Below are 26,842 nucleotides of genomic sequence, written 5' to 3'. Positions count from 1 at the left end.
CGAACAGTGGCCTGACGCTGCATAAAACTCTGTTTGACTTCACGCAGGATAATGTAGTAGGTCCTCATTGACAGAACACAGAAAGCATGTTTTGCCTTGTTAACTGTTGATGGCTACAAGTGAGTACTTTGGGGGAAAATGTGACAAGTGAAGCTGAGTGGGGAAAGCTGCACTATTACAACATCTCATTTGATAGGAAAGCTGCTTGTGCTGATACAGCATGAATCACATGTAACGCTGTGTTTGGGAAGAACACTCTTGAGGAGCCATGGCGGAGTGTGACGTCATTTCCCTTTACCCTGACGTTGTCAAGTGGCTTCCCCGCTTCAAGGGATTTCTCATCACCAGTCCAAAGCGAAAACGTCACCCAGTAGATGGCGCTCGCTTTGGCTCAGCGGAGGCTATTGTGGAATTCACCTACTGTCCGCTGGGTGGCGTTACAAAGTGTGAAGGAAACGTCAGTGGCGACTGACCAAGTTTTAAACATCGGAAACTGCACGTGTTTTTTTCCCCTGCCTTTTCACTTTCAAGCGTGTATTTCTGATAATGTTGAAGATGATGGGAAAGTTATGTGATAGCGATGAAGATGATGGTTTTGGTGAAGACGACGTTGATTAAATTTCATTAGATTAGATAGACGTCATTCTTCCCACAATAGAGAAATTATGAAGATGATGGAACATTATGATTAAATGATGTTAAATGATAGTTATGGAGATGGTGACGTCAGTTCGGAGCGCAGTTATTGCCAACACTGGTGAAGACGATGATGATAGTGATGATGATGAAGATGATGAGACCAAGACGGGTGGTTCTGACTTCTGTGTTGGACCGCATGGTTGTTTCCCTGCAGAAGGTGAGGTTCTGAATCCGATGACGTCACAAGCTAATTAGAACCCTTAGCCCGGTCCGAGTTTGCTGGACTCTCAGAACACCTGCGCTCAGTTAAATGTTTTCTCTGGACTCAGTTCAACTGTGGAGGACGTGAGAGAGGCGGTGCCGACATTTAAAGACCAGAACCCCAGCACTCCCTCCTGGACTCTGCTGCGGGTCTGAGCGGCAACATGGTCCACGCTCACCGGTTCTGGACCTGTTGGACCGAGTGAAGTCTGACTGCCACATCTAAGAAGCATGACCGAGCAGAACCTCTAGAATGAAAGTTGTGACGCGTCTTTGTCTCCTGCTGGTCAGCTGGACCTTTCAGGAACCGGTGTTGGGTCTGCTGACAGAACCCAGTGTGACGCATCACCAGAAGCAGGTCCTGGCAGACGGTGTTCGGCGAGCGCCGGTCCTGAGTCGGAGCCCACTCGCATCAGTATCAAGGAAGCCGGTGAGTCCGGTCCGGATCACGCGCATCAGCGCAGATCAGAGGGACGGGACCACAGGTTGGTTCCGCGGGAACCCGACAGGAGCAGGAGGAGCGGCGGGGAAGGCTACAGAGAACGCAGGACGGTTACCGGCTAAAGCTCCCGGCAAATCTGGAGGAGCGGCGGTGGAAGCTGTGGGGAGAGCTGGGTCCAGGGATGGACAGTCCGCCGCGAGACCACGGGCTGGTCCACAGCGTCAGCCGCAGAAAACTTCTCAACGGACACCTTACCGGACGTCCAGCACGCAGACCCAGAGTCGGACGCCGAGACTCCCATTGGTGACCCCCCACGACTACATGCTGTCTCTGTACTGGTCACTGTCCGCGGGAGACGTCAACAGCAGCGTCCTGCGGGAGGCGGGTTCGGCCAACACTGTCACCAGCTTCGTGGACAGGGGTCAAGGTGAGCGAGACTTTGAATATTTCCTACGTGTTGAGGGATTGACCTTGTTCATGTCTGTACACTTGTGTTTGTGCAGATGGGTCCGGTTCTCCGCTCCGACGCCAGCGCTTCCTCTTCGATGTCAGTTCTCTGGACTCTGATGGGGTTTTCGGTTCAGAACTTCGAGTTCTCAGGAAGAAGACTGCGACCACCCGCGGATCAACTGATGGTCGCTGCTGTCTCAAGCTTCTCAGCTGCAGTTCTGCTCCAAAGAAGTCGGCTCTGGTCCAGACAAAGGTTGTAGAGGAAGAGGGGGTAAGCAGGTGGGAGGTGTTTGACACATGGGCCTTCTTAAAAAGTTGCAAGCTCCCACAGAACCGGCTCTTATGTTTGGAACTAGAGGCTCTGGACTGCAGGACGGGTCGGCCTTTGGATCTACGGGCACTGGGCCTGGCCCGTCCTGGAAGGACCAGCACAGAGAAAGCCTTCCTTCTGGCCTTTGGGAAAAGTAAGAAACGTGAACTCTTCTACAACGAGATCAAGGCCCGTTCAGGCCACGACAACAAAACCGTCTTTGAGTATTTGTTCACACAGCGGAGAACTCGGCGAGCCCCGGCAGTCCGGCCTGCAAAGAAGCTGTCGGTTCCGCCGCCGCAGCAGCAGAAGATGGGGCCACGCTGCCACCGCCGCCGGCTGCATGTGAACTTCAAGGAGATGGGCTGGGACGACTGGATCATCGCTCCACTGGAGTACGAGGCCTTTCACTGCCATGGCGTCTGTGACTTCCCCATTCGCTCGCACCTGGAGCCCACCAATCATGCCATCATCCAGACCCTTCTCAGCTCCATGGACCCCGGGGTGGCGCCGCCCACCTGCTGTGTGCCCACCAGACTCAGTCCCATCAGCATCCTTTACATTGACTCGGCCAATAATGTGGTCTACAAGCAGTACGAGGACATGGTAGTGGAAGGGTGCGGCTGCAGGTAGCCAACGTCCCACCATGGCCACATAGAGGTGACCGTCCACCAGCGATTGTGGTGCCCAGGATCACTCTGTGTAGACAAGTTCCTGGTTCAAATATTTAAATCAATAAACTAGTTCTCATCTGCGGCTCCAGAGTTGACGTGTCTCTCACAATTGTCGGCTTGAGACCAGTGATGTGCCACTCACGCGTCACCATGACGACACTGTGTGTGATGGTGACTGATGTGATGTGTTCAGGTGTGTCAGGTGGTCCACATGTTTCAAATAAAATCTGAAAGCACAAAGTGAATAAATGTTGGCTTTGAGGTCCGTCAGGGAAGCAGTGATGTTCTGGTTCAGGCCCGGGTCGGTTCCATGGATTTGTTTAGAACTTCTCAGAAAGAGTCAAAAGTTTGGGAATGTGGAGAAACCTGTGGTCCAATCAGAGGTCTTCTCTCTTATGGGCTCCATATTGTTGGCGGCACCACCACTATAATCACATTACTGGACCCGGTTCTGCCATCGGCCCGATTGGTCCCAGAGATCTGCTCTAAAGCAGAAACATTCTTGTTTACGGGTTTTGAGTTTCCTTGTCGCTGTTTGCGGTCAGGAATTGTGGCAAAGTGTCGGGTCCGGTCCAAGAGAACAGGATCAGGAACCGGCTGAAGAGGCCTATTGTGTTCCATGCTGCTGTAATCAGAACCAGATGGAGCGGGCCGTTCACACAGACCTCCACTTTAATAGTCGGCTCCATTACATCGTTTAGCCACAATCTGGAAAAGTCGCCGGAGCGTGCGCGGACCGGACCCAGGAGGGCGGCACTGTCCCAGGTGGCCTGGTTCGGACTGCAGGACCAGGTCCAGGTTTGTGCTGTGAACAGAACCAGAGGACCCAGAACCTCTTAAGTACCAGTGCTTTAATACTTTGGGAATTCTTTCTGAAATTCACCATCAAGCAATGTGAACTGGCACCAATATCATGTCTTCTGATGATTTCACTCATGGTTTCCCTTTCTCCGTTTCTTTCTCTCTGTGACCTTCGACCCCATCATGGGAGGATGAACATAAATGAAGTATATGTATTTGTTTTGCTCCAACTTTCTGCACTGTTTCCGGCAACTTCCCCCATGAAACCCCCAAGTCCCTATACCCCCACCACCAGAGCCGAGCCGCCGCTACGCTGACTGCCATCAAACCGCATGAAGATCCAAATAAACAGGTCAGCAGGGTGGCCAGCATATATTATGGGATGTCGGATGGACAGAGGACTTTCATTGACTCCAGAGGCCCTCCAACAACACCAGCCCCAGACTTTGTCCAACTGGTCTTCGGTTCTGAGAGGATCCTGAGTTGGTAGTTAGCTTGCTGCTGTCGCGTCAACGTTGGGGCATATTGATGACGTCACCGCGCCGAACTCGCGGTCACTCTCAGTCATGTCAGTGTTTGGGTTTGAACCTCCAACTGTAATTTTCTGCTCTATTCTGATTCTGGCGTTTATTTAAACATCCTGCCATTGGCGGCGTGTCACTTCCTCTGGAGGGTATATTTAGTGCACACACGAACACACACACTCTGTTTTAAGTTTGAAGACTTGTTGAACTTTGGCACTGAACATCAAACCTCCCCCCTCAAGACTTTGAGCCAGTCTTCCATTCCGGACGACTCTTGTGAGACCAACGCAACCTGCAGATATACAAACACAATGGCATCGCCACGGCGACATAATATGATTAGGCAACACAAACACACACACGAACAACACTGCTAACACGGCACAGATGAGTTGGGTGTATCTGCAAACCTGCGACCGATCAGTTGTGTCACGTGACCCAGACAGCAGCTCCGGTACAAATTCCCGCTCTGGTTTTCAAGTTTCTGTGAAGAAATAAGTCCCCACCTGAAGACGGGTCTGACCTGTGACACCGAGGTCAAGTAGTGACCGTAAACAGGCCTGTGGGTGCTACACACAAACAATCCTAACATTACTCTAAATTCCTCTAAACATCACTAAAATTCACGTCAACTGGACCTGTAGTTGGAATCGGAGTGGAGGTCCTGTAGCCCAGCCTCAGGTCCTGCACCAAAACATTTTACTGTATGTGTTTGTGTGTGTGTGAGTGTGTATACATATAAATGAATGTCAGCGTGTGAGTATGCACGCACACAAACACTCACAGGATGTGAACAATTCTTTCATCATTGGATCAATAGGTTCAGTCTTGTGATGGTGAAGGACCAGAACCAGAGAGATTCACTTCCTGCAGAGTTCTGTTTTTGAGGATCATTTGGTCTGGAACCAATCAGACGAGAGTGAAACACAAACGATTAGCAACGCTGGAGTCTGGAGCGATTTCAGGTGCAAAGTTCTGAGCCGTCAGCTGAGGTTTGTTGTTCTTCTCTCCTGTTTCTCTTTCAACAACTCCAACTGTAAACAACCTGAGAGAGAAGTCTGCAGTGTTCTCCCAGCACAGGAAGTGACATCACGGCTCTTCTGGAATCGAGCCAGTGAGTGTTGACTCGGCGCCTCAGGTTCCTCAGCGGGGCCGACGGCCATAAACTCCAACATGACTGACTCTCTTCTGAGCCTGGTTGTGTGACCCTCTCTGTCGGGAACCTGTGGTTTTCAATGGTCTCAGGTTTACCATGGGTCCGGTTCTGACTCGCTTTCCTTATTACAAAAGCTGAGTGAGGTTACAAAAAACACTCATGTCACTCACACAGTGACGACGCTCATGTCACTCATACAGTCGTCACCATGGAAACACTTGTTTCACCCACAGATTGGTCACCGTGACAACACTCACATGCCATTCTCAGACCTGTGAATGATGACACAGGACTGCTTTGTTTCTGCTGCTTCCATGTATCCTGCCGCAGAAAGCAATGTTTCTGTATCTCCTCTCTGATGTCCGCAACAGTGAACTGTCACGTCCTCTCAGAGACTCTCCTGCTGAGTCGGAAAAGTCTGGCGGCTGAAACAACACCAGCCTGACGCGGCACCGGCTAATGTTACTGCTCACACCTCTTCAGTACCAGGCTGCTGAACAAACTCATGATCTAACGTGCAGCTGCCTACTTCTGATGTCACTTCCTGTCGTGCTGCTCTATGAAAACATTCAACTGTTTACCTCTGCTTACTCAAGGAAGTCTAAAACTTTCTAGAGTCTTGATCACTGAAGTTGTCAACTCAGAATATCCTGCTGCCCTCACGGTACTTGGAGTGGTGGTGGAGGATGATGTGGTCGGCACTGATCAACTACAGTTTGAACCGGTTCAGCTGGTTCTGTTCCCTCCCCAGTCAGAATCAGAAGGCCAACACTAGTGTGTGACCTTAGACCTGCCAGCTCTGGATCTGTACAGTAGGTGGCGCCCCGCTGAAGAAGTAGAAGGTAAGAGTCGGCCATTGATCATGACGACTTGGGGAGAGAAACTGGTTCAGACTTTGGGTGGCTAAACATCTGAGAGAGTGATGCCCACTCCTGTCTCCTCCAGCTCACTCTGTATAAACTAATCTTTTGAAGGTGGTTGATCCAGAATTCACATGCGTGTCTGTGTGAAACTGTTGCTGTCCTCAAAGGATGTTGTCACAGCGTCATGTGAAACTTTGAAACTCATTTGATTCAAAACATCTGGACAAACTAAGGTTTCATAAACTTCACTTCCAGTTGGACTCCACTAACACGGATGCTGCCGGGGAGTTAAGCTAACGTCAACCCAAACACACGTCAGTGAGGCGTTCAGCGACCCCAGCACACTCCGGGGGCCATACACACTCTTTCACACTCTTTATGGGAGGGGGTGTCAGTGTTTACATGTGACGCATAAAGACGTCCTCCATCTCTGTTTGCTTTGCACTTTCTCTTTGACACACACACACGCGCGCGCACACACAGTATGGTGGGACTGCAGTCATTATTTATGTCTGCTTTCTTAAGCCAGTTTCCTCGCAGGAACAGGAGACGACATTTCCTCTGAGTTGCCATCTATCATGCTTTATTAAGACACAGACCCCAGGACAACGTCAAATAAACACTCACAGGTAGAATGAGCCGTTTCTGGTCCTGCTCCTGGTTCATGGAACACTGTGTCACAAGATTTATGTTTAATTTCTGTAAGTATAATCATGAAATATGATCTCATAATACACTTTTTAATACAAATTTCTCAGATAATCCAAGTGTTTCACTTCTACTGTAACATATGTAGCAAGTTTCAGGCGGAACCTTCGACCGTCGTGTTTCCGCTCTGGCGCTGATGTGAGACGGACTGTTTCCTGTGACATTGCTGAAACGGAAGTTGTTATTATCAAACTTGTGTTTCATTGTCGGGGACGCCCACTAGCCCACGCCAGTACCGCCAGGACCCGGTGCTCCCCCAGGACCCTCCAGGAACCCCGGGACACTGGCAGCCATGTACCGGCGGCCGCTGCAATCAGGCGTCCGGAGCATCGTCACCGCGGCCACGGCGGGAGCCGCGGGCCGGCAGGTAGCACCGAGCTGCCGTTAGCATAGCATCGCAATTTATCTGCAATTTTTTTAAACCGACTGACTAAAGTAGGGTCACGTTGTCAACACCTGTCCCTGTGGTAACTGCTGGTTCAGCAACGTTTTGTTCCCCAAGACAGGTCCAATAAAGTTGACCGGCCGAACCGATCAATGAGCGGATGAAGACCACTGCAGATTTATTATCTCAACCATAACAAATAATTTGCTCTCAGTCCACGTCTCCCTCGTGCTCGCGACGCTTCGTTAATGTAACGTCTAGATTGGCCGGATAAGAAAAACCGGGCCAGGTAGAATCGTGATTGCGTCATGAGGCGAAACCCCGCTGTGTCTCTGTCTGCAGGTGCTGAGCACAGAAACTCGCCTGTCCAGACTTCTGCTCGACAGAAGCTCGCGAGCGCCATGTCGCCCTCTGCATATCACAACACAGGTACTGGCAGAGTGTGACCTTTCCTGTGCAAACACGCTGACCTAATGACCTATTCAGTCTGACAGATTCATTATCTCCTACTTTGGGTTTTTCAGCTTGCTAACGTAAAAGAGACACAGGTGCATTCGGCTGAAGAGGTTGGGGCCTTCACTAAACTCATTGAGGCCATGGGCTTCACGGGCCCCCTCAAGTACAACAAATGGGTGAGATGCCAATATGGTCTGTGTGACCCCATATTCACCTCCACCTGAGATAACACCTTATTTCCTCCTACAGAAGATCAAGATTGCAGCGCTGCGCATGTACACATGCTGCGTGGAGAGAGTCAACTATGAGGAGTTCTTTGATCGTGAGAATCTTTTGTACCCTCCATGTCTACCGCCTCCCGCTGGTCATGTGACCTGACCACTGGTTCTTGTTGTTGTTTTCCAGAGTGTAAACTTCCTGACACTCTCAACTCCTGGTTTCTTGTTGCACAACTGCACGTCTGGTGAGACATGCACACTGGCTCGTTCATGGATGGATGTTTGTGTGAGTCTTTTACTGTGACTTGGCAGGATGTGTCTGGTGAGGATGCGACAGGAAGGACGAGCAGGGAAGTACATGTGTCGCTATGTGGTTCACTCCATGTGGGAGGATGTGGAGCAGCGCAGCAAGATCATGGGGGTGAGTGTGTGTTTGAGCTAAGGATGCTGCTATCGGCCGATCTCGGCGTGATTGGTGAATGCCGACCACAAAATCCCATCTCGTGCGACAGCAGGCTCTGTGATGAACTCCTGCTGTGTGTGAAGCGTCCGCTCCTCCCTCCTTCGCTGCTCACTCAGCAGCAGCATGTCCACTGCAGAGGTGTAAAAATCCTGATAGTTTGAGCACTATGAGGAGACTGCTGAGTGAACCTGCGGACCCACAACAGTCTCAAGTCAGAACCTCTGCCATCGGCTCAAGGAAAGACGATTTCCTTGCTTTTCAGATCGACGCTGTGCACAGAAAGGAAGCGCTGAAAGCCATGACGGAGACCTTCTACGCTGCAATCTTCGGATATGATGAGGCGAGACCAGTGTTAACAGGCTGACCAGTCAACTTCTCTACTCAAGGTGACCCTATGTTCTCTGTCATCCTCAGGGAATCTTGTCGGATGACTGTGTCCTCGCTGCCGCTCTGTGGAGGAACCTGTTCAACTGCCAGTGTTCTGACCCGCAGCAGCTCGAGCTGATGGTCCAGTACGTTCGGAAACAGGTATGCCATGTGACCCGACGTGGGCCAAACAGAATGATTAACTTGGAAGCCAAACTCATGGCTCATAGGTCCTGATTTTGGTCTATAGCTTCAGAAATTACTGCCACTGCCTCGTTCTTTGATCTCGTACTTGAGCTGTGGCTGACCCTCTGATCCGCTGTAGATGCAGTTCATTGATGCGTTGGACGGTGAGGACCTGCTGCTGACTGGAGAGGTCAAGTGGCGCCCCCTCCTGGAAGAAAACGCACAGAGCATCCTGAAGGTGTCAACACCCACGTACAATGACGCCGGACTGTAACCTCACTTCCCGTTTCCCTGCTGCCTCCTCCTGTTGTCGGGACGTCCTGCTATTGTCTCCTCACTCCGTATAGTAAATAAAAGTTATTTTTTCAGATTTTAAAAGAAAAATGATCCAGTCTGAGGTGGAGAGCATATTTATGTTTGCTGCTTGTCTCAGGCTCCAGCCGGATTCCAAGAAGTGGATCCTCACTGTATTTTTAAAAGTAATAAAATGCCATGGACGAGAGACGACTGCTTTGTTTTTGTCACTGAGACATTGGGCCTGAGCTTCCAGGCGGACGTCTCTCTAGCAGTCGTCAACAGTTGGGGCATGCCGCAGCTGATCCGAGCTGGTTTCTTCAAAATGAACTTTTGCTCTCATACATGTCGCTGTGACGTCTTACCGGTGATTCTGTCGGATGGCTTTTATGTATATTGTGACACAATCATATGTCAGACAATATTGAATCGGCTTTGAAAGCGATTTAGTGCAGCAGCCCAAACCGTCCACTTGGAGTCGCTATAACACCCTCCTCCTCTGCTGACATGTTTTTGCCCCAAGAGAGACAGAATGTGTCCTGACGTTTCGCCTTACAATGAATCTTCTTATAGTCGACACCAATTTACTGTCCTTTATACGTAACGTATTCAACAAAAAGACGGACACTTGGAATTAACACTTTGAGGGCACATTTTCCAACGATAAAGGCATTTTTTTTCATCAACAAAACACCACCCTTGTGATGTGACTCAGAATATAATCTTTAATATTTTTACTTCATGGTGCAGCATCACCAATAGGCGGCAGATCCGACACATTCTGTGCTACCGCCGTCTGTCTCTCCGCAAAATAGCTTGATGAGAAAACCTATGAATACTGTACAGTGATGGTGTCACTGCTGTACCATGTGGTCATGATGTCAAGTTATTTGTTTATCGCATTTTTAGTGATTGTCATTCCACACTGGGTGGTCTCCACTGGGTCCTGCAAGCCAGCTCTTGAACACTGCTGACACCTACTCACTACGGCTATTTGTAAAAGACAACAAAAATTGTATTAATGATATAATAATATAGGACAGGAACAATGGGTGGAAATGAATCCCAAAATTGTGGGTACAAGCGTCTTCTCCCATTCTCGTGATGTCATGACACTCTTTGTATTGATGATTTGGCAGCACTAAGCTCATTTCAATAAGTGAGGAGAGCGGTTCATGTCGGAACACCTGCAGACTCTGCCTGCAGCCACTCTGATGTAAATGATGTTTTCTCTCCTGCCCCCCGAGATTCCTGACCCGCCTTCAGTCATGGTTCGCATCACCACCCCAACCGTAGTCTGAAAATTCACATATCGCTTCCGCACTGACAGACACAGACCAGATCTGTTCACACAAGAACACAGCCGCCGGTCGTGATGTTGTGGTGGGAGCGTCGCTCTCTGGGTCTGAACTACGCACGCCATCCTCAGATGCTTGTGACAGAGGCTTTCTTGTTAGACGCCTGTGACCTTTCATCAGCAAGTCCTCCTCCTCATCTCCCTCAGGTCCAGGCTGTAGCTGCAGAAATCATCAGAAACAAAGAGGCGAGGCTTCAGTTCAAGCAGGCCAATGACAGCACAGATGTCTTGAACGTGGGACCAAAGTCAGGGTTGTGACCTAGAAGTAGATCTGCAACTCAACACGAATCAAAGCATGTGACCCTTCAAATGCGGGACATTGTTGTGACTTGTTGCTCCGGAATCCGGCCATATTTGTTTACTGCCAAAGCGCTGAATCATAGTTCTCCACACAAATATGATCGAACATGTTTTGAAATGTTGTGTTGTGCATTCTTGTGGGGTTGGGCTGTCGTGTTTGTGCTTTAGTGGTGCCTTATGGTGTTGTGTTAAATTATAGTGTCGTGTTTGGTTGTAGTGCTTTGTTGTGTTCATGTTAAACTGTTTGTTAAGTTGTGTCTTGCTTGCATTGATTCTTCTATGTGTTGTGTTGAGTTGTGGTGTTTGCTTGTGTCCCGCCTAGTGTTTTTACGAGTTCTGTTTGCCTCCATTGCCAGGCCAAGTCTCAAGTCTCCAAGTCTTCATGCTCGATGTCTTGCCGTTTAATTTCCCGTAACTCAACAAACACGTCTGAGCAGTGATGATGTCACGGCATGATGATGTCACAGGTGTTAGCCCCCGGCGGATTTGACTTCTTATCACAGAGTTGGTTCTTCAGAAGAACCAGTCCATCCGGTGAGTCCACTTGTCTCCTGTATGTTGACTTGGGCAAAGATCAGCAACACGGGTCCGACTCATGCAGCTCAAATATTTGGTCACATGACTCCAAATTCTGGAGGATGTTTACCACCAAGTGGTGGCTTACAACTGACGTCGGTTTGAGTGGACAAGGTTCTGATGGGTCAGTTGGGTTACAGACGTAGAACCGTATTCTGTCTGGTGCTCAGTCCAGACAGCAGGTTGCACTGACACGCAGAACCTATTCACTGCCAAGCTAGTTGGGGCTAAAGTCACAATTTTAACATTCCAAAATCTCAACAAAAAGGTGTGTCTGAATGTGTGAGTGTGTGTTTGAGTGAATGTCTGTGTGAATGAATGTGTGTGTTCGTGCAAGAAAAGGTCCTTGACAGGATCTAATGCCTCTGAGGGGACCTCACAATTTGAAGACATCAAAATAACTTGGTTATTATAACTGGGAGTAAGTGTGGATCAGAGTCCTGGTTAAGGTTAGTCAGGTGTTTTGGATGGTTAGGTTTAGGGGAAGAAGCTGGGGAAAGGGTTATGGCAGATACAAACGTGTGGGTGCCTGTGTTAATAATTGAGCGGACCAACGCGTAAGAGATTTCAGTTATATTTGAAATAACACCTTTGTTTCCTTGTTTACTTTGGTGTCACCGTTTGGTAACAGTGTATTTGTCTTTAGAACATGTTTTTGTAAGTCACATGATCCTGTTGACTCATGAACATGTGTAGTTTTTGTTCTCAAACTCCCGGTGGCTCGCGCCCGAAGAGTCAGAGTGGCGGGGAGTCAGGGCGGAAGTCACTGACACGAAGCTTTATTGTGAAGTGTCGCTTGACAACAGAGATAAGGGGAGGGAGTGGGGGGTGGGGTTAGACCCGCGCACCAATGGGAGGCCGGCTATCAACAGGTGAGCCGAAACCGATCCGGGATCTTCAGGGAGTCCGGACCGAACCAGAAACGAGAGGCCTTACACCTGTGTCGCGGGACTGGACGAGTTTCTCAGATTACAGCCGGACTGGATGACCTCACGTCGTTTGGACTACTGCGTCGCCCGTCCTGGACTCTGGTCCCCGATGTCCCACTTCCTGTTGATTATGTTACCACGTCACCTGCGTCGCTTGGATTAGTTCGAGTCCGCGGTTCGTTCTCGGGTCAACCATGATGAGCTCGGAAGCTCTGCGGCCCGCCAGCAGCAGGAAGCCACTGGGGAAGCTGGCGAGCCGGCTGGAGGAGCTGAAGAACCCATGGAGGCAGGTGTCGTCGCTGGAGCTCAGCCACAATGAGGCGGCCCGGCTCGCCACCGACGCGCTGCTGGAGTCCGGGGAGAAAGAGTACCGCAAAGTTCTGGCCGAGGAGCGCGAGCTCAACTTCCTGTCCCCGCTGGAGATCCGGTACATCACCCAACATGCCGCCCGGACCTGCGACTCCGACGTCAACGGAACCGGTGAACGGGACTACGGGGACGGAGACGCGGTGTCCGAACTCACCTCGGGAACTTACTTCCCGCTCATGTCGGACGAGGAGCCGCCGATGCTGGAGCTCGGCTGGCCGGACTCCCCGGCCCGGTATGGGCCGTCCGAGACCCAGATCTACTTCCAGAGGGACAAGAGCCACAACGTCAAAGACCTGATCCGATCCCTGATCAACAAAGCCAAGAAGGTACCGAGGTTCCCCTCACCTGCCTCAAAGCCTCTCATTCAGTGTCACCGACAATGACAGAAGTTTACCATTGATTTAGTGAAACATAAATATTATCATCATCAATAACAGGTCATGGGTTCTATTCCAGTTGAGGGATTTACCAGCACTAATACTGAACCAGCAGCAATGCTCATTAACCACTATCACGCAACAATTGTATTTTTCTGTCCTTTGATGTCGCATAACACAACAAACACTTGTGTTGTGAAAGTCAACATCATATGATAATAAGCAGGAAGTGAAGTCAGAGGTCACTAAGTTAGCAATGAGAGCTGATATTTATTTATTGCTTGCCGTATCCCCTTCTATCAGCATTTCCTGTGGCAATCTTTCCTTTTTCTATGAGCAGTGAGTCCACCTTAACACAGCCAACATATTGGTAAACACACTACTGAACACAACGTTGCTTCAAATCAACCCAGACGTTTCTCCATACTGATACTTCTACTGAACACCAAATGTTGTCCTGCACATTCCTGTTTCCACAGAACATTGAAGTGTTTCTACTGAACTACTGAAGATCAGTTTCTACTTATGTAGAAACTGTAGAAACAGCTGTGTCCCTTAACATCAAAATTATTATCAATAATGTTGTTGATGTTTTAAGGGACACTGCTGGTTCTACTATTGCATGGCCTGCACTTGCCATCACTCTTACATGCCTACTTGTTCACCGTCAACACCGGTGATGGGCCTCACTATCTCATTGGCATCGGATTACGTTGATGAGCAAAAATGGTTTGAAGTCATTCTGAAAACGTAAGCGTACGATAGTGTGGCAGTGTCTATCAAGGCTGCGTGTTCATTGTCTTCATGGTACGGACAGCTGCTGAAGTCTTTCATCTGGCCTCACGAGACGTCAGCCAATGATGAAGTATGCAACACTCTGCAATAAACTACACAACGATAAATATTTCTTCTTGACAGTCGCTATCCTGCAGGCTAACCATAGGTAGCAGTGAACGTCGTGTGCATATCCACGGTGACCTCTGGCATGTCTCCAGGTGATCGCTGTGGTGATGGACGTCTTCACAGACGTGGACCTGCTGTGCGACCTGATGGAGGCCTCCAACAAGCGGAAGGTTCCTGTCTACATTCTGCTTGATGAGAAGAGCCTGGAGTGCTTCGTGGACATGTGCGCCACCCTGGACATCCAGAACTCTCACATGAGCGTGAGTCCTTTTGTTATTGTGGCCCAGGACGCAGTCCTGCTGAGACATATCCAGATGTCGATGAGCAGAAGTACCTTAGTCGTAACTGGTTTAGTCTTGTCGACTCAAACTGGCTCTTACATAACAGCTCACGTTACCTGTCACTTCGAAACGAGTTTGAACGCTGAACGGTTCCCTGCCTTTGACACGAGGCAGACACACACACACACACTGAACTACTCTGTGATTTCATTCCAATTGTGTGTGTTTGTAGAACATGCGTGTGCGAAGCGTCTCTGGCGACACCTACTGCACGAAAAGTGGTAAGAAGTTCAGCGGTCAGGTTCTGGAGAAGTTCATGATCATCGACTGTGAGGAGGTGATCGCCGGGTCCTACAGGTGAGGCCCCGCCCTTTGTGATGTCATACTCACCTGCCAGCTCCATCTCGAGTCATGATCCCTTACACTCTCAGCTCATGTAGTGAACTCAGAGGTGACTACAGGGGTCATGTTGGAGGTTCTGAGGGGGGTTAAAGGAGGAGGGAGGGGAGCCTCTACGAAACTACAGGTGTTTTTATCTGTAAAGATTAAAGGATTAGACTGGAATGAAGGAGAGGTCACCTCCTGTCACTTAGTCATGAAACCTCCTGACACCACCACATGCCTCCACAACAATAAAGTGCCGATTAAAGGTCAACTGAGTAATGCAGTAAATGTGTGTGTTTGTGTGTGCAGCTTCACCTGGCTGTCTGCGCAGGTGCACAGCAACATGGTGATGCACTTCTCTGGACGAATCAGCGACAGTTTTGATCGCGAGTTCCGGTGTTTGTACGCTGACTCGCAGATCATCCCGGAGTTTCACCAGGAGGATGAGGACGTCATGCCCTACTACCCCCCATACCAGACCCCGATGTTGGGACCCCTCATGGGTCTGGACCTGATGCAGGACAGGTGAGCGCTTGTTCTCATGTTCTCTTCACGTCCTGTCTCTGAAACGCACCCTATCGCCCCCTGCAGCCGCCACCGGGTGTCGTCTGAGAACTCCAGTAGTCAGTCTAGCGGCAGTGTGTCCAGTGTGAAGGCAGCACCCGGGATGAGCTCTAACGCCTATAAGGTCAACCAAAGCCATGACAAGAAAGAGTCCAACACCAGTTCCCACCAGATGCAGGACCGGAGGGCAGGAGAGCGGGTGGGTCAGAGTTCGTCACCCCAGAGCCACAAGCCCTGGGTCAATGGTGGAGTTGGTATCAGTTCGGACCGCTCTGCGCCGCCTCCTTATGGTCAGCAGTTGGTTTCGGACCACAACAGGACCACTCCCGGGGAGGTCTTGAGGCCTAGCCTGGGCGGCACCACATCCAAGTTCCACGCTCTTGGTTTGTACGACCAGAAGCCCAACATGTTCCATGGCTCTGGACTGGTGGGCTCCAACTCCCGAACACAGACTCCTCCCCTTGACAGCAAGCTCTCAGCGAAACACCGCTCTCCCTCCAACCCGTTGCTGAACAAAATCTCTGACTTCTTCCTGCCTCCCTCCAACAAGGACAATCACCGACGGCCCCCGTCCCCTATGGGGACAGCGGCTTGGGGGGGACCAGGCTTGTCCCAGGAGGAGCCTGAGAGCCAGCAGGCACCACCGCCACCTATGTCCCCCACGACACTGATGACCCGGCAGGACCAGAAGCGGATGACGCTTGGACACAGCAAGCTGGACCTAGTGAACCAGTACAACAACAAGAAGTACAAGCAGGTCTACAGTCGCTTTGAACTCAAGAGCTCCAACTGATAGCTGTGGGGTTCCTCAGCCAGGTTGCACAAGGGCCTCATGTCAACCTCCTGAATCTCAACGAGAGACTTTTGCTTTTTTACTTTCCGTGTGTCGTGCAGGACGCACGTGGAACTGGGAGTGCGGCACGACTCTTCTGCACTGATTTGTACAAGCGCTGCACCTTCTTGTGACCATGAACTTTTGTTGCCACAGTCGTGGGGTGGTCTGGTGGACCACAAAAAAAGCTAACATAACTTTTCACCATTGTGAAGCATTCAGTTTAAATCAGAACTGAAGTGCTCTGTGGAGTCCTCTCCCAGCTGACCAAAAGAACTCTCAACCGCCTGAAATGGTTATGCTACTGATCTACTTACGAGTCACAGGGGTGCACAGTAGTTCACTAAGCAGATAGTCTCCCTTTAGGGGGCAAACCTGGACCTTTTCTTGGTAGATTTTTGAAAGCCCAGCGATGCCGTGCTGGTTTCTTCCCACTGGTTCACATTCACGACTTAAGTAAAGACTCCATCTGGGACATCAAGGCCATATCAGCACTGGCTGAGGAGACAAAGTTGTTGGCCAACCAGTGAGAAGATGAGACTCCAGACTTGAGATCACGGGTGAGGAGAACGCCTGACAATCAGCTTGAGTCCTGTAGCTCCCTCACTCTAGAACATGGGTCACAAACAAATCCACAAAAGGCATAGGTTTCTGTTCCATCCAGTGAAGAGCATGCTGCTTCACCAATCAGGTGTCTGAGGGCTGTAATCTGTTGATTGTCACTCTGGTGCTGTTTGTTAGGTGGTAACAAAAACCCAGAACCTGCTGCTGGCCTTTTGTAGATCACTGTGAGACCCTGCTCTAAAACGAAGGCATCTCAAGACCCAGAGGAATCCTCCTACTTGCATGAAGCTGGCAGAACTGTGAAGAGCTCTGACAAAACCTCTCAATTACACGTGACCACACACACGCCTCCTTGCAGCGCCCCTCACGCAAAAGCTAGACTGCGTCTTTGTTTACTCTCCTTCGGACAATGAGTTTGTTCAGTTTGTTTACTTCTTGTCTGTAAACACATGTTGGGAGATGTGCGGACAAGTTTGTTTACCATGTGTTTACAAAAGTTGTGTTCTCACATCAGGTCCCCCCCCACCTGCCAGCGCCACACGCTGGCGTGCAGAGGCAAGTGGGCCGGCGATGGTTGTATTTCGGTGTAAAAAAGATTTGGGGTGTTTATTTTATAACTTTCTAATGTTTTTTTTATTCTGAATTAAATTTTCTCAGATTTGGCCAATGTCAGCAGATGTTTGTGTATTGGTTTGTTGCATCTGTGAAGAACATGACAAAGTTCTGTTCCTCAAATGTCCTGACACAAGCTGATGTCCGGTCACGTGAGGGTGGTCAGCTGTCATTCACAGCGCTGACATGCCTGTGCATCTGATCTGTTCTGTGAGTCAAAACCAGAATCTTTGGAGTTCCTCAGCTGTGAAGAGAAGGTGGGTGGATCAGCACCACATCTGGAGGTCAAAGTCTGTCCTCCTGTCTGGAAACAGGAAGTAGAGCATTGTGACAAACAAAGGAGTGGTCACATGATCCTTGCCTGGAGCCATGAACAGGAAGTTTGAGTCTAAATTTATCGCAGACCCTTCTGCTGGTCATCACCTCTGACCGAACTTCCTCTAGTACATTAGAATAAAATGGGCTCAGTTGTGTTTATATTATTCTCAATGTAGTCAGAAGGTGTTTACCAAGTCTTCACAAAGGACGCAATTGTCTCAGACCGTTCCATAGTCTCTAGTCAGACTTATAGAAGGTCAGCATCTCAGGACTGCATGTTCTGCTCAATGCTTGTCTAAATGCTGTGTCTCTGGAGCGATGTGACAAGGAGGCACACCTCGACATGAAACCTGGATGACCTGGTTAAGCTTTATGATTGACAGCTAGCCATCTAGGTGCGTTTGAAATAAATCATATGTTACACAGTAATTAAAATAGTCCAGGCCCCAAAACTTCTGTCATGCGTTCATGAAGCTGACCTGTCGAGCCCGACAGGGAAACACCGGCACTGGTGCGTGTGTTTGTGTTGTGAAGGGATGAACCAAATCAAACTTCCAAGTCTTCTGAAATCAACCCAAGCCAACACAAACATATACACACGTTGAGTTTCTTGTCAGTCAACATTCCAGCAGTCTGACCTTTGAACTGTAGGGAGAGAAGTGATGGCTTCCATGTGACCTCATTGCTGAAGTGACTGGCATATCTGTTTAATTGTCATGTTGATGCCAGGATGGTTTGGCAATTTTGTGTGTGTTGGTCACAAGACTTTGAAGAGCAACAAGTCAGGATTGATGACTCGAATGACCAGACGACTCATGAAGCTGAAGGTCTGCTCTCATGATGTTCCACAGGCTTTAGCCATACAAGTGGCAGAAAAAACCTCATCCAACTTACTCACCGCTTAACAACAGTGTTGGAGCCTTGAGAACAGGCAGTGGTTCTGCCAGTAAGTTGGATTCTCTTTTATGAGAGCCACCTCCGATCATGAGTCATTATCAGTGATAAGATATATTTGCTTCTATTGTTAACTTCTTGTTCCTGGAATTGTTAATTATAGTTATGGAGTAACTACAATTAACTCTCTCTCTCACACACACAAACTCATGTTTCTATCCTACTTTTGGAGGCTTTGTCATTGGCCCAGCCTCTAACCCATAAACCTAACCATCCAAAACAAATGGCTAACCTTAACCAGGACTCTGTACCAAACTTACACACAATTATACTTACTGGCACAGTCATTTGTTATAAGTTTGAAACCTCAAATTTAGGCATAACCTTGTTATAATCGGTACTAACTAAGCCAAATGTCATCACAAGGTGTTTTTCCCCGCATTGGTGCTAACAAAAATAGATAAGCTAACCCCACACACAGACACACACTTTCAGGCGGTAAAATGTTAGCGACATCACAGACACCTATAAGCCCTCCTATAATGTTTTAGTGTGAGGCAGGTCAGAGTGTGTGGAGGTAGCTGAATTTGAACCTACGACCTGCCCGGACTGTCAGGCTGCACCTCTGACCTGCTACACTCCGTCGTTGTCGTTGTCCGCCGATCACGTGACCATCGTTGTTTTGGAGGCAGGTGTTTGTCGGTGGCTCCGGAGCGCCGCCGCTGGATAAAAGCCGACATTGCAGCTGATGCTGGCATCCTTTGTTGCGGCTCTCTGGCGCGCCTGCGCTCTGCCTCTAGGAGACACAAACACGGAGACGACGAGCGGACCGGACGATGGAGACGGACGCCTCCTTCCAGTAAACCGGTGGAGCGGGACTCCGGACTGCTGCGGCCCCCGGCAGGAGGTGCCGGCGGGGGGGGGACGGCCATGGCGGCGGGAGGCGGAGGAGAGAGGGGGCGAAGAAGAGCGGGGGTCCCGGCGCTCCAGGGACTCTGCTGCTGCTTCTTGTTCTGGGTCGTCACCGTGAATGGAGAAGAGCGAACCTTCATCGTGGAGGTGGGTGACGCTGTTGTTTACAATCGTCGATCTTCTTCACCTGAGGTCAAGGACTTGTTTACCCTGAGTGTGACGTCAGAGTACAAGCACCTATCGATGATCAAACTCAGGCGTGGTGACGTCACTTGTATCCAAACACAACCGTCAGTTGAAGATGGCACCTGTGTCAGGAGGATGAGCCACACTTAGGCGCAACCCTGATCTCAAACTCCCGCCAAATTGGTGATGAAGATGACTGCCATGATCAGAATCATATGTATTTGGCAGACTATATCATCTAGTCTAATCTAATCCATAAATACGTGTGCATGGTATTCTGTACTGGCAGGTGTCTCTCTAGTCAAGTCCACGCAACAGTACTAGAAGGATATATGACACACAAACGCCACACCAGGGGGACGAGGGGGGGATTATTCACTATTCATTAACAACCTAACGTTCCTATACATCATCCACATGTCTACGGTGGACGCAGTTGGTGATGAGGATGATGATGACGGAGGTGATGATTCTATAGCTGTAAAGTCTCCACATTGGGAAAGCAATGACTCTTGTGCTGTCACGCTCATCAATAATGGAGTAGTTGCTATTTGAAGACACTCACACGCACACTCACATGCACACACCCACACAAATGCACACTCACTTGAGTGCAAAGTTACACTCACGCTCGCCAACACACATACACGGTCACACACAAGCACACTGCAACATCCAGACTCCAGAGTCTCTGAGTGTCGACATATCTGTCAGCAACCAGAAGAAGCCTGAGGGCTGATGCTATCACACACCCACACACACAGAGTGTACTGTTTGTGGCTTCTGTCTTGGTCAGATTTCTGGAGCATGTTTTACTTTCTAAAATGGTTTGCTGTCAAATTAACCACAGGGGGCGCTATAGTCACGACATCCCAATGTAATGACATCATCAGTGTCACATATCATTTATGTTCCATCAGACGTGGTTGAAGAATTATGGCTACCTGCTTCCTCTCGGCGTCCGCACGTCGGACCTGCGGCAGGAGAGACAGATGCAGGCGGCCGTCGCCGCCATGCAGCGCTTCTACGGCATCCCCGTGACCGGGGACCTGGACCAGACCACCATGAAGTGAGTGTGGCCTGCCTCTGTGTCATCTTTATGTGACTCGGTCATCTGACCTGACTGCTGCCTGCAGGTGGATGCAGCGTCCTCGATGTGGCGTCCCTGATCCTCCTCACAGCCGGCAGAGGAACAAGCGCTACGCTCTGACTGGCCAGAAGTGGAAAGAAAAGGAGATCACTTACAGGTGAGGTGTGGGCTGGGACAGACCCGTGGGAGTAACTCAAGAGCTGTTCCTCACAGTTCTCTGGCGGCTGCTCAAGTTACTCCCTTAGACAGGTTTACTCCGGATACACTGCTGCTGGCCGCCTGGCACTGCTGTTGTACTGGCAGGGAGTCATACTTTCTCAGTCCGCCTGTATATATATTTCCTGTAATCTCCTCTGACCTATTCACGAATGAAAACATTTTTACATTTTGCTTTGTTTCTGCAGCATTTCTAACTTCACTCCTAAAGTTGGCGAAAAGGACACACAGCGAGCCATCCGCCGTGCTTTCAACGTATGGGAGGCGGTGACGCCCCTCTCTTTCCAGGTCAGGTGTCTAAACCTGTCAATGGAGTTGTGAAGACCAACATGAGCAATATCTCAGCACCACCTACTGCATCACTATCAAAGTTCACACCAATGTAAATTTGATGGTTCATGAAAGCAGTGGTCCCCAACCAAACTTTGAATGAACCTTTATTTTTGAAAAACCTTTTATTTTGAAAAATGACCGGATTCACTTGTGAGTCAACGGTGATAAAAAGGTTGGGGACCACTGCATTGTAGTTTTTGTCAGTTATGGTGCTTGATCCGATGTTTCTGCTGTGGCTTGTTTTGAGGGTGATGAAAAAGACATTTACACTGAGTGATTATCCTCTCTTGGTGTCAGAAATGGTAATTCTTCTCTGAATTCTTCAGGAGGTTCCGTACTCAGAGATCAAGAGCGAGGGCAGAGAAGCTGACATCATGATATTTTTCGCCTCCGGTTTCCACGGTGACAGCTCTCCCTTCGATGGTGAGGGTGGCTTCTTGGCTCACGCCTACTTCCCCGGCATCGGCATCGGAGGAGACACTCACTTCGACTCCGACGAGCCGTGGACACTGGGGAACACAAACCACGACGGTGAGCAAATTGGGGTCATGTGACGGTCTGCAGATGTCATGGTGGCAGTCCACTTGCAGAGTTTCTGTCAGTTGTTTCTGGCCCTTTGTTTGTCCCACCCTATTGTGGCTCTTCCTAAACTCCATTGCTGGTCCCCTTTCTTATAACCTCTTTCGTGTCTCCTTTGAAGGTAATGACTTGTTCTTAGTGGCGGTCCATGAGTTAGGCCACGCATTGGGTCTGGAGCACTCCAATGACCCGAGCGCCATCATGGCACCGTTCTACCAGTACATGGACACCCACAACTTCAAGCTTCCTTTGGATGACCTGCAGGGTATCCAGAAGATCTATGGTAACTATGTGGAGGCCTGGCAGTGGTATTGGTTCCTTTCATGTCTGCTGAAGATGCTTTACCTGCCTGCTTGTCACTAGGTGTGCCTACAGCAATTTTGGAGCCCACCAGACCGCTACCAACCTTACCCTCCCGCCGGAATCCAACCACCTCGGGCCGGAAACATTCCCGACCCCACCGGCCTCATGGAGAGCGACCGGCGCTCCCAGGAAATGGGAAACCAAACATCTGTGATGGAAACTTCAACACCGTGGCCTTTTTCAGACGTGAAATGTTTGTCTTCAAGGTAGAGACCTCTAGAACAGTCAAGTGTCTATGTGTGTGTACCTGGTTTTCACTTGTGGGGACCAGTCGTTGGAAACACAGGAGGACATTTTTTTGCTGGCCCCCACAAGGTTAAGCCTCATCTGAGGACTTAAACTTCAAAACAACAAGGTATTTATAGTTGGGTTCAGAGTTTGGTTCAGGTTAGTTTGGTTCCTGGTTAAGGTTAGTCATTTGTTTTGGATGGTTAGGTTTAGGTTGAGAGGTTGGGGCAAGCATTATGGCAATGAGCGGACCCCACATAGATGGTGCAACAAACCTGTGTGTGTGTGTCTTCAACTGTAGCTTTGTCATTAGCTTGGTATTGCTGGCCAATAGCATGAAACATCATTACACAGATACTGTAGCAGTTGTTGAAACACTGGCCCACCTCCAATCCAGCTTTCATTCCTCTGCTCACGTGAAGTAGATTTTACATTTCCAATATAAAGCCACCAGTGTGAATCACAGTAGTTATTGAGAAGTATATCTTTGGCCAGCTACCTCATGCATACCTGTTGTCCTTTAGGATCGCTGGTTCTGGCGGCTGCGGAACAACAAGGTCCAGGAGGGCTACCCCATGCAAATTGACCACTTCTGGAAGGGACTCCCATCCCGCATCGACGCGGCCTACGAGAGGTCTGATGGCAAGTTCGTCTTTTTCAAAGGTACAGTACTGATTTTGGTGACTAAAGAACCACATGGAAGGGCAGGAGGATTGTGTCATAGAAGCATGTCCTTTGTAAACACTGAAAAATGTGATGGTGCTCCTGGCCAGAAAGTGATCCACTGTCTGCTCGGGTCCAGGTGACCGATATTGGGTGTTTAAAGAGGTGACGGCTGAGTCTGGGTTCCCTCGCGCTCTGCAAGAGCTTGGTGGTGTTCTCCCCAAGGATGGGATAGACGCTGCGCTGCGCTGGGAGCCAGTCGGGAAGACTTACTTCTTCAAGGGAGACCAGTACTGGCGCTTCAATGAGGACCGAAACGTAATCGACTCCGGGTACCCAAAACCTCTCACTGTGTGGAGGGGGGTCCCCGAATCTCCACAAGGCGCTTTCATCAACCGAGAAGGATGTGAGTGTGATCCACACAAACACGCTCACACTGCTCAGTACAGAGTAGAAGTGTGTTAAAGAATGTTATCCCTGTCCTCCCTTGGTCGTGCTCTATATGTATCCTCCAGACTATACCTACTTCTACAAGGGGAATGAGTACTGGAAGTTCGACAACCAGAAACTGACTGTGGAGCCTGGCTACCCGAAGTCCATCCTACACGACTGGATGGGGTGTGACCAGTCTGACATGGAGAACTCGGGTAACAATCGTGGTGACCGCCAGCTGCCCCTGGATGACGTGGACATCATGGTGACCATCAACGATGTTCCTGTGACGGTGAACGCCATTGCCGTGGTAATCCCCTGCATCCTGTCACTGTGCATCCTGGTGCTGGTTTACACCATCTTCCAGTTCAAGAATAAAGGGGCACAACAGAACACCGTAACTCCCCACTACTACAGGTACCCAGTCCAGGAGTGGGTATGATGTCAATAAGACCTATGAGAGTACATGGACTCGACGTGTGGCTTGGCTTCTGGAAACAGCTGGGAGCTGTATTGTTTTCCTAGTGAGTTGATTCTTCTATGCAGAGTCAATGCTAACATGAAAAAGAGAAGTACAGCTCCAACAGGGATCCAGATTTTAAATCTCTTGTTTTTACTCGGGTGGCCTTCGACTCGTGTCCTCCATAATGCCTGACCCCTTGATGTCACAAGACTATAAACTCTATGGTACTTCAGGTAGGACTACTTGCTACTGTCCAACACCTGTCACACATGGTCCCAGCCAAACTAATGGAGTTGGCGTTGTATAAAGTGGCGGGAACAGCCACCTTGTTCTTCACGTTCTCATCCAGACCATTGTCAAGATGAAACTGGTCCAGGAGGACCACAGCAATTTGTAGATGATGTACGGTAGGGTTGGGTGAAGAAGGTTCATGCGTCGGCTCCATGTCACCTTTAGATTTCTCACTCCTGAATTTTATGTTGCCAAACTTTTTTTTGTTGCGTCCTCAGGCCTCTGGATTTTTTCATTTATCCCAGTTTGCAAGCTAACCAAACTCCTCCATGCTGTTTCAGTGTGTTTTGGTCATTCCAAAAGGTTTGTCAGCCATAGGATGTGGTGAGACGAGCTGAACTGGAGTCTTAAGGAGTTTATTTTTGAGTGACTCTTCCACTGTCAGCAGACAGGTCATCTTGGGCTCAACTGCTGTGTCTCCAGTTGGCAAACCAGAGGTAGTCACACCCGTCCACCGCTCCTTGGTTTGGTCCAATGCTGCTGGTCTCTGCCACAGGTTTCTTAATTTAGTCGTGAATGTAAATGAAGGCTCTTCTCAAAGACAAACATAAACTGGCTTTATCAGCCTCCAATATAGTTCCTTATCATCTCATAGTTCAATTGCTTCCCTGCCATTGAACAACGGTTCTGTCCCAAAACCTTCATGTTGGACGGGATGTTATGCTTCCTTGCAGTTTGGATTACTTTGCACTATCTCCTCTCTGCTTTTGACATCTAGAATGCTGACTTTGGATCCTTCTCCTACTGTGGTAGGTCAGGTTTGTGTTCATGGAAGTGACGTACAGTGTGAACTTACGATGAAGTGCAGAGATCTTACTTTGATATTGTATTTCACCAGTGCTTTAAGTGTGCTGGCGTGTATCGGTATGTTAGGTGAGTTTTGCCAGCGTACAGTGATACTGTGACTTTTTATGGCAATATCCTCCTCCGACCTTCCCAGTTTATAAGTGGTGATTTAAAAAAATACAGTCTCTTTGTTTCATGACCCTTGTCATATGACATGGCACACTTGCCATTGTGTGCAAAGTTATCACGGCGGTGGTGTCGCCCTAGTCTTTAAAGGTTTAGAGGACACGAACTGGACCTTTGATAAAGAAAGTAGCACTCCTGAATGTTCACTACTGCAGAAAATGGAGGCTGCTTAGATTGATGATCAATTCAGAAATATCACCCATGTTTTTGTACTCTATTTGTGTAACAGCAGGTAATTAATGGAGAGTACTAGCACTTCAAGCACGATTGTCCACATCTGTGGCACTTAGTGTCATTGTTGATTTGGTCGTCTTGCTCGTGCACATCATCTCACTTTTGTTTTGGTACAGTGACTTATCTCAACGTCGACAACCAGTTACGTGATGCTAGCTACAGATGTTCAAACAACATTCTTGTTTGTCTCTGGCGGAAAAACTTGAACTGGAGAAATGGCTTGATGACTCAACATATGGAATGGTGTCTATATATATATATATATATATATATACATATATATATATATATATATATATATATATATATATATATATATATGAGAGGTTTTTCTGCTTCCTTGTCACAGTGGCTGTTGTTTAAAGTGACGAGCCATGTTAATGTTGTCGTGGCAAGTAGTGGTCATTTCTCATTGTTTACACTTTTGTCAGAAGCCTCAGTGGACGTTGGTTGTTGAAGAATGATGCAGACACCTGCTGCACCAAAAGAACGCAACTTTCCAATGAACCTGTCAGTGTATCTCGATGTTCATGTTGTCTAGGTAAAGATGTGACCACATGAGCACCAGCCTACGATTGCGTGCCATCATGTTAGCATCTATTAGGCTAGGAGAGTCAATAAATCATTTGTTGACATGCACATACATATTGGCCTTGAAAAGTGATAGGCCGTAAAATATTTAACAACAGTTATCTGAGGAGTTGAAGCTCCATTGCAAGAAAAACCTTTTCACATTGACTTAGACAATAATCCCAACCTGTGTTTGGTATCGCTGTACGATGTTTTGCCGCTACCTTTACTTGGTAAATCTCAGCGCTAGCTCTTTCATGATGATCTCACAGGGTTTAGACTGTGGTCTCTGAGTTGCTCTGTTGGTTCCGTTCTGCTGCCTCATGATATAACGTAGTTCAGCACCATGGTCAGCGAGCAAACCAAAACTGTCGCTCATCTTCACCTCAACTAAAGTCGCTGGTTGCCTTTTGTTTTGGGAGCTAACGTGTAAAACAACTTAAGGAAGTCAAACATATCAGCGAGAGCGTCGCCAGTCGCTTTTCGTGTCAGGAGAGCTCCCTACCTATGTCAGACGTAGCTTTAACAGACCAATGTTCTGTTTTCTGTAAATATGAACTCTTTTAGGGGTTTTGACCTGAACGTTGAGTATAAAAACAAAACTTGATAAAAATGTTCACATTGAATGAGTGAGCCATGATGTTTGTGTTTGTGTCAGCCTTGTAAATAAGAAAACATTTATTTGGCATATTTACTACATCTTGTGCGCACAGTCATTTCTACAGTGCTTCGACAGAGTAGCATGTTTACATCCACAACTTTCAAGAGTTGGATTGTTTACGACACGTTTCACTAGGATCACGGACGAATGTCGCCACCTTCTGGTCAATAAACGTGACAACTCCTTTTTGTCT

General features: G+C 48.8%; 4 protein-coding genes across 4 annotated transcripts; all 4 read left to right on the top strand.

Moving 5' to 3' along the window:
- The first annotated feature begins 1,633 nt into the window (after positions 1 to 1,633).
- Positions 1,634 to 2,735, top strand: gdf5 (growth differentiation factor 5). The gene is made up of 2 exons (XM_053868641.1): positions 1,634 to 1,769; positions 1,846 to 2,735. The coding sequence occupies exons 1-2, from the start codon at positions 1,664 to 1,666 to the stop codon at positions 2,733 to 2,735; spliced, it is 996 nt and encodes a 331-aa protein (XP_053724616.1). The 5' UTR covers positions 1,634 to 1,663.
- Positions 2,736 to 6,979: 4,244 nt separating this feature from the next.
- On the top strand, positions 6,980 to 9,404 carry LOC128760816 (ubiquinol-cytochrome-c reductase complex assembly factor 1). Its single transcript, XM_053868499.1, has 9 exons — positions 6,980 to 7,195; positions 7,556 to 7,642; positions 7,738 to 7,845; positions 7,919 to 7,991; positions 8,075 to 8,132; positions 8,200 to 8,308; positions 8,613 to 8,690; positions 8,765 to 8,878; positions 9,042 to 9,404. Exons 1-9 carry the CDS (start codon positions 7,121 to 7,123, stop codon positions 9,174 to 9,176), a joined length of 837 nt encoding a protein of 278 aa, XP_053724474.1. The 5' UTR covers positions 6,980 to 7,120; the 3' UTR covers positions 9,177 to 9,404.
- A 2,889-nt stretch (positions 9,405 to 12,293) lies between these two features.
- fam83c (family with sequence similarity 83 member C) lies at positions 12,294 to 17,304 on the top strand. The gene is made up of 5 exons (XM_053869295.1): positions 12,294 to 13,053; positions 14,100 to 14,267; positions 14,521 to 14,645; positions 14,982 to 15,197; positions 15,264 to 17,304. The coding sequence occupies exons 1-5, from the start codon at positions 12,553 to 12,555 to the stop codon at positions 16,027 to 16,029; spliced, it is 1,776 nt and encodes a 591-aa protein (XP_053725270.1). The 5' UTR covers positions 12,294 to 12,552; the 3' UTR covers positions 16,030 to 17,304.
- A 1,976-nt stretch (positions 17,305 to 19,280) lies between these two features.
- mmp24 (matrix metallopeptidase 24) lies at positions 19,281 to 26,827 on the top strand. Its single transcript, XM_053867373.1, has 10 exons — positions 19,281 to 19,515; positions 20,475 to 20,623; positions 20,691 to 20,801; positions 21,049 to 21,148; positions 21,520 to 21,724; positions 21,894 to 22,055; positions 22,136 to 22,341; positions 22,888 to 23,026; positions 23,166 to 23,432; positions 23,542 to 26,827. The coding sequence occupies exons 1-10, from the start codon at positions 19,387 to 19,389 to the stop codon at positions 23,898 to 23,900; spliced, it is 1,827 nt and encodes a 608-aa protein (XP_053723348.1). The 5' UTR covers positions 19,281 to 19,386; the 3' UTR covers positions 23,901 to 26,827.
- Positions 26,828 to 26,842: the final 15 nt, after the last annotated feature.

The sequence above is a fragment of the Synchiropus splendidus genome, chromosome 6, assembly GCF_027744825.2.
Source record: "Synchiropus splendidus isolate RoL2022-P1 chromosome 6, RoL_Sspl_1.0, whole genome shotgun sequence".
NCBI classification, from domain to species: domain Eukaryota; kingdom Metazoa; phylum Chordata; class Actinopteri; order Syngnathiformes; family Callionymidae; genus Synchiropus; species Synchiropus splendidus.
This window is presented reverse-complemented; position numbering and strand designations above follow the sequence as displayed.

Excerpts from the sequence above, each read along its gene's own strand:
- gdf5 (XM_053868641.1), top strand. The coding sequence starts at position 1,664 with ATGCTGTCTCTGTACTGGTCACTGTCCGCGGGAGACGTCAACAGCAGC. Across the intron at positions 1,770-1,845 it reads CTTCGTGGACAGGGGTCAAG|ATGGGTCCGGTTCTCCGCTC; the intron begins GTGAGCGAGACT and ends GTGTTTGTGCAG.
- LOC128760816 (XM_053868499.1), top strand. The coding sequence starts at position 7,121 with ATGTACCGGCGGCCGCTGCAATCAGGCGTCCGGAGCATCGTCACCGCG. Across the intron at positions 7,643-7,737 it reads CTCTGCATATCACAACACAG|CTTGCTAACGTAAAAGAGAC; the intron begins GTACTGGCAGAG and ends TGGGTTTTTCAG. Across the intron at positions 7,992-8,074 it reads CTATGAGGAGTTCTTTGATC|AGTGTAAACTTCCTGACACT; the intron begins GTGAGAATCTTT and ends GTTGTTTTCCAG.
- fam83c (XM_053869295.1), top strand. The coding sequence starts at position 12,553 with ATGATGAGCTCGGAAGCTCTGCGGCCCGCCAGCAGCAGGAAGCCACTG. Across the intron at positions 13,054-14,099 it reads TGATCAACAAAGCCAAGAAG|GTGATCGCTGTGGTGATGGA; the intron begins GTACCGAGGTTC and ends GCATGTCTCCAG. Across the intron at positions 14,646-14,981 it reads GTGATCGCCGGGTCCTACAG|CTTCACCTGGCTGTCTGCGC; the intron begins GTGAGGCCCCGC and ends TTGTGTGTGCAG.
- mmp24 (XM_053867373.1), top strand. The coding sequence starts at position 19,387 with ATGGCGGCGGGAGGCGGAGGAGAGAGGGGGCGAAGAAGAGCGGGGGTC. Across the intron at positions 20,802-21,048 it reads GAAAAGGAGATCACTTACAG|CATTTCTAACTTCACTCCTA; the intron begins GTGAGGTGTGGG and ends TTGTTTCTGCAG. Across the intron at positions 22,342-22,887 it reads GTGAAATGTTTGTCTTCAAG|GATCGCTGGTTCTGGCGGCT; the intron begins GTAGAGACCTCT and ends GTTGTCCTTTAG.